At 29.7% G+C, this 8,997-nt stretch overlaps 1 protein-coding gene across 1 annotated transcript; it reads left to right on the top strand.

The window, feature by feature from the left end:
* The first annotated feature begins 1,353 nt into the window (after nt 1-1,353).
* On the top strand, nt 1,354-4,962 carry LOC142542372 (squalene monooxygenase SE1-like). The gene is made up of 8 exons (XM_075648980.1): nt 1,354-1,682; nt 2,858-2,969; nt 3,076-3,250; nt 3,339-3,507; nt 3,599-3,817; nt 3,920-4,195; nt 4,313-4,591; nt 4,677-4,962. Exons 1-8 carry the CDS (start codon nt 1,440-1,442, stop codon nt 4,779-4,781), a joined length of 1,578 nt encoding a protein of 525 aa, XP_075505095.1. The 5' UTR covers nt 1,354-1,439; the 3' UTR covers nt 4,782-4,962.
* The last annotated feature ends 4,035 nt before the right edge of the window (nt 4,963-8,997 follow it).

Genomic DNA, 8,997 nt, shown 5'->3' with positions numbered 1-8,997 from the left:
TAAAAACACGTAATGAAGACAATCATTATGATCATCATCACAAGGGGGAGTGTTGAAAAATATATTTAAAATGTGTGTATTGAATATTTGAATGTTGAATATTTGAATGTTGAAAATAAGAGTTGTAAATATTGAAAATTAGTGTGTGATGATGTAGGTAATGATGTATTTTATTTTTGGATTATTTGTAAAGATTTCCTATAAATAGATCTCTCATTTGTGAAGAAAATCACAATTGAGTAGAGAGAAAAATATTATAAAGTGTGTAGTTTGGTAAATTTTGAGAGTTTGAGATTTTTACTTTTTACCATAAATTTTTACTTTTTTACAACACTATCAAAGTATAATTTCAAAGAAATTAACACCATGAAAAAATTTATGTAAAATTTTAGTGCCCCTCGTCAACTTCATAATGCATCAACTAGTTTCGTGTGCCACGTTACTTGAACGGAGATTAATTAAATTTTAAGTATGTCTCTTGTGAGACGGTCTCACGGATCTATATTCATGAGATAGTTCTTCCCGGTTCATATATATAATGAAAAATAATATTTTTTTACATCAAAATCAATGTTTTTCATGATTTGAGTCGGTTTAAATATCTCTCTCAGGAAAATAACATTCGAGATTGGCTCCAAGAGTTTTTGTGTTAAATTTTCATGTAAAACGAAAACGGACAAATCTAAGGGAGGTGGTGACAACGAGAAGTTTCAAATTTTATTTCATATATGTTTTATGAAAATACAAATTCTATGTCATGTATGCTCACAAGGAAGTACTCACAATTTAATAGCCCCAAAATTTGTTTTTGAGTACGTCTATTCTGAGACGATCTCACGAATCTTTATCTGTGAGACGAGTCAACTCTACCAATATTCACAATAAAAAATAATATTCTTAGCATAAAAAGTAATACTTTTTCATGGATAATCCAAATAAGAAATTCGTCTCACAAAATACGACCTGTGAGACCGTCACACACAAGTTTTTGTCTCTGTTCTTTGATTGTCCCCTTTCATAGCTCACACTTATTATTCCATATTTCCACCAACTCCAAAAATACATTTATAATTTATTTTTGCATTAAACGAAACTTGTGTTTTGTGCTTGTGTAATTCCACCATACATCTATTGGTTTAACATTTATTTAGTGATAAACAGATATAGGGACGACAATGAGTCAGGTTTAGCGAGATCCGAGACCCGACCCGGTCCGACCCATAACTCATAAGAGAGGAGATGTGTGGTGGGCGACGAAACACGTTTTCCTTAGTTTGAAATCCTAGTCGTTAAAGCCAAATGTCTCTCTATATAAATGCGCTGTATCGGCTTCAACCCAACACACGCATTTGGCAACATTCCCTGTATACGTATTAGGAAATAGAAAAATCATCAGATTTCGTGCAATTTTCGGATCATCATCACAATCCTTGACGAAAATGGTGATGATCGATCAGTATATTCTCGGAGGCTTCGTCGCTTCCTTGTTGGGACTTGTCTTGTTTTACAATTTGCGTAGAGAAATAAAAAAAACGAGAGGTTCTAAGATTGCACGTAAAGGTGGAAGCGTTAGGAGCTCCGTAGCCGGTGTCGGTTTCCGACCGGTGGTTAGTGGAGATACCGACATTATCATCGTGGGTGCCGGCGTCGCCGGGGCGGCTTTGGCGTGTACTCTCGCTAAGGTACGAAGGATCTCTTCCTGCGAATTTTTTTTTTTTTGGGCAGTGATTCGGATTAAACTCCCATGATGCTCGAGTTATTGTAGGGTTCGAGAGAGAAATATATACATACATGAAATGTTGTGAAAATCCCAAGTTTCATTGAGTTTTTTTTTATGGATTCGGATGAAAAATTACTTTAAGGGATAACTCCCATGTTATGGTGGTATTCTTTCTTGTGCTACGAAAAAAATACTTTTTCGAAAAACTCGAAAAATGATCAAATGAATCAAAATATCAATAAAATCAAACCGTCCCGTAAATTTATCCAAGAAAGAGAATAAATTGATGAACTACTCGAGCCAATGTAGGGTCGGAAAGAAAATATACACGAATTTTTGTAGTATTTTGAAACTTGATGGAGTTTACAAATCTCTTATGCGGTGAAGAATCTCAGTAACAATTGTGAAAATACCAAGTTTTCATATAGTTTTTTTCGAGGGATTCAGATGAAAAATTACTTTAAATTGGATAACATTATGGCTTCAACACTAGGCACATTTCATGTTGTTTTCGCTTTTTCTTGCTTTTGATGTGATAAATTGCTTGGAATGCTGTCTTGAAAATAAGTGATCATAAAGTGAATCATTTGATGCACAGCTGCCTTGTTTAACCAAATTCAAACTTGTATTAATGCTTTGAAAAATCGCTAATTAAGTTCTTCACAAATAGTTTTGTGGACTTAACATCTTGCGGCTGTCCTCCCCAGCCCCAAGCATTGAATTTTTATTCTCTTCCTTTCCCTTTTTTTGGATTATTCAGAGGGTTCGGTGAACAAAAAGTGCCAACCAGATTGATGTTGCTAACATGGCGTCGGACGGAAATTTAACAAACTTTTTCCAAAGAAATTTATACTTGATTTTTCCCATCTTTAAATATAAGAAGAACGAATGTTACTGATTCTAATTTCCTTGTTGAAAACGATTTTAATGGTCAGTCTGATGTCTAAACACTATTATATCCCTCTGTAAAAACGAACCAAAGCAAGTTTGAGTGGTCACGTCCCTGTCTAAAATAAAGAAAGTTGAGTTGGTTTACTTGGTATCCTGCAGCTTTCTTATTTATAGCATATGAAGCATTGATGATTGATGAAAAGCTAAAAGATTTATATGATTCAATTTTGTGTGTCGAAATTGCAGGAGGGACGTCGAGTTCATGTGATTGAAAGAGACTTAACCGAGCCAGATCGTATAGTTGGCGAACTGTTACAGCCTGGAGGGTATTTGAAGCTGATTGAGTTAGGCCTAGAAGGTGCGGCTGATATTTAATTTCTTAGCTGCAGCTGTTAGATTGCCTAAAGTTACATATGTCTTGCATTGATTTAGTTGTGATATGAACTGATTGCATGTAACTGCAGATTGCGTGAGCGAAATCGATGCCCAACGAGTTTTCGGATATGCCCTTTTTAAGGACGGTAAAGGCACCAAGTTATCTTATCCCCTGGAGAAATTTCAATCGGATGTCTCGGGTAGAAGCTTTCACAATGGCCGATTTATACAGAGGATGAGAGAAAAGGCCATGACTTTTTCGAAGTATAGCTTTCTGAACTTGAAAACAGTTCTTCCTCTTACATATTTTTCTGATTTTTATAATTAATGTTGTAATCTTTTCTTCGATCAGCGTAAGACTCGAACAAGGGACAGTGACATCCTTGGTTGAAGAAAAGGGAACTGTTAAAGGAGTACAGTACAAAAATAAGAATGGTGAAGAGATAACTGCGTATGCTCCTCTGACCATAGTTTGTGATGGTTGTTTTTCGAATTTGAGACGTTCCCTTTGTACTTCTAAGGTGAATATGAAGCTTATTTCTTGAACACTTCAGAATTTTCGCTGTATTTTTTCGTTCTCACTTAACATATGTTTCTTTCAAATGAATGTAGGTTGAAATTCCCTCTTGTTTTGTTGGTTTGGTCTTGGAAAATTGTGAACTCCCGTACCCAAATCACGGACATGTCGTTCTTGGAGATCCTTCGCCTATCCTATTTTACCAAATCAGCAGCACTGAGACTCGGTGTCTCGTTGATGTCCCTGGACAAAAGGTTCCTTCCATTGCCAATGGTGAAATGACCAAATATTTGAGGACTGTGGTGGCTCCTCAGGTACCAGAAATCTCTTACATAAAATGAACTCTCCTTCCATCTGCTTTCCTTTTATAGCATTAACTGCTGGCTTGAAACTGACTCGAAGACATGTTTGATCAGATTCCTCCTCAGCTGTATGATGCATTTATCGCTGCGATCGAGAAAGGTAACATAAGAACCATGCCAAACAGAAGCATGCCAGCAGATCCTCTTCCCACACCTGGTGCCATTCTACTGGGAGACGCATTCAACATGCGCCACCCTTTAACCGGGGGAGGAATGACCGTTGCTCTATCGGACATTGTCATTCTTCGTGATCTTCTAAGACCGATAAGGAATTTAAATGATGCATCTACCCTGAGCAAGTATCTTGAATCCTTCTACACCCTAAGAAAGGTAATATAAAGCATCAAACTGAATCATCACCTTCAAAAACTAAAAACTTTCAATAAAGATCAGTACCATTATTCATTGAGATCACTGATTCAAGAATATTGATGTTCATTTCTCCAGCCAGTGGCATCGACCGTTAACATATTAGCCGGAGCCCTGTACAAGGTGTTCTGTGCATCCTCTGATCAAGCAAGGGCAGAAATGCGCCAAGCCTGTTTCGACTACTTAAGCCTTGGAGGGATCTTCTCCACTGGCCCCATTTCTTTGCTCTCCGGTCTGAATCCACGCCCTTTAAGCCTCTTCCTCCATTTCTTCGCCGTGGCCGTCTATGGATTCGGACGGTTATTGCTTCCCTACCCTTCTCCCAGAAGGATTTGGTTGGGAGCTAAATTGCTTACTGTGAGTTCATTTCTCATTTCAAAATCTGCAACTTTGTTACATTAATATTCCAATATGTGCTAATATCTTGTTTTCTATGGTACAGGGTGCATCTGGTATCATTTTCCCAATCATAAAGGCTGAGGGAGTGAGACAAATATTCTTCCCTGCTACCGTTCCAGCATACTACAGGGCTTCACCGATTAATTAAATCATAAACCAAAGTTCTTTATTCATCATTTTTTATATTGTATGGTTATTTTTATTTACTTTTATATAATCTTTATAGTTTTTGGTCATGAAACAAGAGGAGGAAACTGTAAAGCATCTGCTATAAGTATTTTAGCACAAAAGTTTTTGGGATTGGAAATGAAATGTCAGTTGAATCTGTATCATATGACTTTTAATCAGAACAAAATGATTAGTTCAGTTTGTATTATTTATATTCAATTTATCTTATTTATTTTGTAACTAAAATTAATAATTACTTTCTTTAGGTATCTTTTATGTTCAGGACATTGATTTATGCTTTGGTCCAAAATTGTGTGGCTTTTGTGTACCTCAACGTACATAATGGAATGGACATAAAACATTTTAGCTATTATATTTATCTAATTAAAATCTTCGAAAATTTATTATTTTAGCTTATCATATTTTCCTAATAAAAATATTGGAAAATATATTTAGAAAAATTGTTGAATTAGGCACCGCTTAGTGCAGAGGATTAAATATTGATATATTGTTCATCTTTGTTTTATCCAATCTTGGCTCGAAGTCTAAAAATAATTAGTATAACGTACTATTATGATATTCAAATATATAAACTTATCATTCATACATTAGAATTTATGAATAATTCATCATCTCGTTCGTAAGTCAAACAATTGATAATCCAAGTTGAGTAAATTTGATAATGTCTTAGTGCATTATCTTAAACTTGTGCACTTTGATTTTTTTTTTGGTCGAAGTACTAAGGACATCTTCAACCCAAGCAGCAAAATAGCGTTTGTTGCTTGGGCTTCTCCACCATTCTTCTCTGCGCCACATTTGGCGCGGGAGTTGTTTTCTCTTTTTTTTTTTTATTTTTTTTAATTATAAATATTTATATTAAGAATTATAATATTTTTTTATATAACAATATGATATTATTATATTAATTTAATAATTAGATATATTTAAATAATAGTATAATATTTAATATTTTATTTTAATAATTAGATAATATTTATTATATAATTTTAATAATCAAATATAAAATCATAAAAATTAAAATATTTAATTATATAAATTTACAAAGTATTTTACAATAATTTTATAATTAAACGTCTAACACACAAATTTATTAAATAATATTTAAGCATTCAATTATAGCTCGAAAACAAGATTTGGTTGAAATAAATAAAATAAAAAAGAATATTACGATAATATTTTTTTTTAGAGTAAGATTTGAAGTAGATGTTTTGGAGATGAATATTGTATTTGGTGCAGAAACTTGCACTATAGTTGCTTTAAAATAGAGTTTTGGGTTTAAAATTGTCTAATACGACAATTATTGTGGTGAGAAGTAGAAGACTAGAATTGTCTATTTTTGGGGGAAAAAAATTGTATTATAATTTTGATTTTGTTTTTTAAAATAAAAATGTGAAAATTGTATTTTTTATTTTGTAATTTTGTCGTTTATTGGTCTTCTACATCATTTTTTTTTCCAGTTTTAGTCCTGTAATTTTTTATTTTTGATAAATTTAGTTTTTTTATTGAGAGTATTGATATGACATTATATATATCAACGTCACATCAGTATTATATTGGTTTCTAGTCAGGGTCAAGTTGTAAAAAATTAAAATTGACAAAAAAAAAAAAAAACAAATATATTATGCTTAAAATGAAATTTGAAAATACAAGAACTAAAATTGCAAAGCGAGAAATCTATATATATATAAAAGCAGAGTTTTTGCCAAAAATAGTAATTTTCCGCCAAAATTTCATTTTTAAAAAAGAAAAGATATACTGATATATCATAAATATATTGAGATATGTGTACTGCAATAAATGATAATTTAAATTATTGCTTGCATTGATTATATCAATTCATTTAGTTCAAATTTGAATTTATTTATTTTTATATTAATTCAAATATAATTTATATATTATATGTTTTTTTATTTAAATTGAAACTAATTTCTATTGAAAACATAAACTACAATAAAAATTTGCATTGATTAAATCAATCAATTTAATTTGTGATATGATTTTGTGTTACTATGATATATTTAATTTTTATTACAAACTGTATAAATAAATTTTAAATATAAATGATTACAATGTTCGGCATCACTCATAATATAAATTTTAAATATAAATGATTAAAATATATATATATATATATATATATATATATATGCAGAGTTTTTGCAAGAATAATAATTTTCAGTCAAAATGTCATTTCTAAAAAAAAAGAAAGATATATCATGAATATTGACATATGTATAATGAAATAAATGACCACTTCAATTATTGCTTGCATTGGTTATATCAACTCATTTAATTCAATTTCGAATTTAATTAATTTTTATATTAATTCGAATGTAATTTATGTATTATATGTTTTTTATTTTTTTTAATAAAACTGAAACTAAACTCTATTGAAAACATAAACTATATTAAAATGTTTGCATTGATTATATCAATCAATTTAATTAAAAACTGTATAAATAAATTTAAAATACAATGATTGCAATGTTCAGTATCACTCATGAGTAAATCATTCAAAAATACATTTTGCTATTTTAAGTAATTTCATGTCCAAATTACTTACTAAAAAAGAAATACAATATTTAATTAGTTAATTTAATTTTTCTAAATATAAAATTGGTTGAGTATTAAAAGTTATCACTACAACAAGGTTTTTCAATGGACATTAAATTACCATTTAATAATCATAAATTTTTTATCTCAAATGCATATTATTTCGAGATTACCTTTATTTGAAAGAATTAATGTATTATAGTTTTCTTTCCAAAACATATGTATATTGTATATCTTGAATTGTCTTCTTAAAAATTCAAATAAGATAGCCCAAGATTATTAAAAGAGATAGATTCAAAAGAGTTTCAAATGAAAATTAAATTACCCTCAATAAACATGTATATTACTATCAATAATCAGAAATGTTGACACCCAATGCATGCAATTCGAAATTTCCATAATTTTAAAGAGTTAATGTATGATATAATTCTGCCAAAAACATCCAATGTATAATTTTGTCCATAGGGATGTCTTATTTGAATTTTAAATTATAAATAATGCAATTTGCATATTATAGTAAAAACCAATGTTATTATATTTATCTTACTAAATTTATCTACTCCAAAATTGAATTCTGAAATGACTCATTTTTTCAGCACCATATCTGAGTTGAATCATTCCAAGATGTAATGTTCGTTTAAATTTAGATTTTTTCATTGTTACGAAACTACCTAATATGAAAACAACGAGACATTAAGTTTGAAATCCGACGTTCATGATCAAGAAGTAAAAAATATTATTTTTCTATTTGTACAAAATTTTAATTATTACGTATTTACTAATATGACAATTTTCTTCTATATTACAAAGTTCACAGATACATGATAGTATAAAATGTCCTGTAATAGAAATGATTAAAACAATTCTAAAGAAAGTATGCATCTTATTAGGAGACACATTATAAAATTTATTGGGATTGTTTTGGAATACACATAGTAAATGTTAATAAAATAATTTTTCTGGTTTATACATAATTTATTTATAATCGCATATTTCATTTTTCTTTAAGAATAATAGGCTGTTGTGTATATTATGAAGAGATTTTATAGATAAAATCACAACTCATTTGAATAAAGATATTTATGAAACAATTATTGTTATCATTCAAATGTGTTAAACACGTCCTATGTCACAAAATTTTTTGTGAATGTGGATTTAGATGAACTTATTGAATTTTTTTTAAAAAAATATTTCTCATTAATTTTATTGAATTCGATTTAAAAATATTTTTTACCAGATGTTAAAAAATAATAATATATAGCTTCTCAAAAATTAAAGAATTAAATATGTATTAAGATTGGTGGTCGATATCAATACATTAAACACGATGAGCATCATGTCATTGCCATAGGCTAAGACAATCTAAAGTTTTGATATATGATAGTGATTATTAGGCAAAAAAATAATCGACATACGTTGTATTTAATAAAGTTTTTATAAAAATAGCGAAAAAATATTTTTTATAATTATATTATTTTTTCAATTTAAATGTCTATTCATTTTTCATTAATTTTTAATAATATCATCATCGCACTGATTAAATATTAGAATATTACCTAAAAAGCAATTTTTCCATTAATATTAAAATTAAAAAATCTTCAAACACGTGGCCTTCGACAAAT

Source organism: Primulina tabacum, chromosome 1, assembly GCF_025594145.1.
Source record: "Primulina tabacum isolate GXHZ01 chromosome 1, ASM2559414v2, whole genome shotgun sequence".
Taxonomy (NCBI): domain Eukaryota; kingdom Viridiplantae; phylum Streptophyta; class Magnoliopsida; order Lamiales; family Gesneriaceae; genus Primulina; species Primulina tabacum.
Note: the sequence above shows the minus strand (reverse complement) of the source record. Positions and strands in the feature narration are given on the sequence as shown.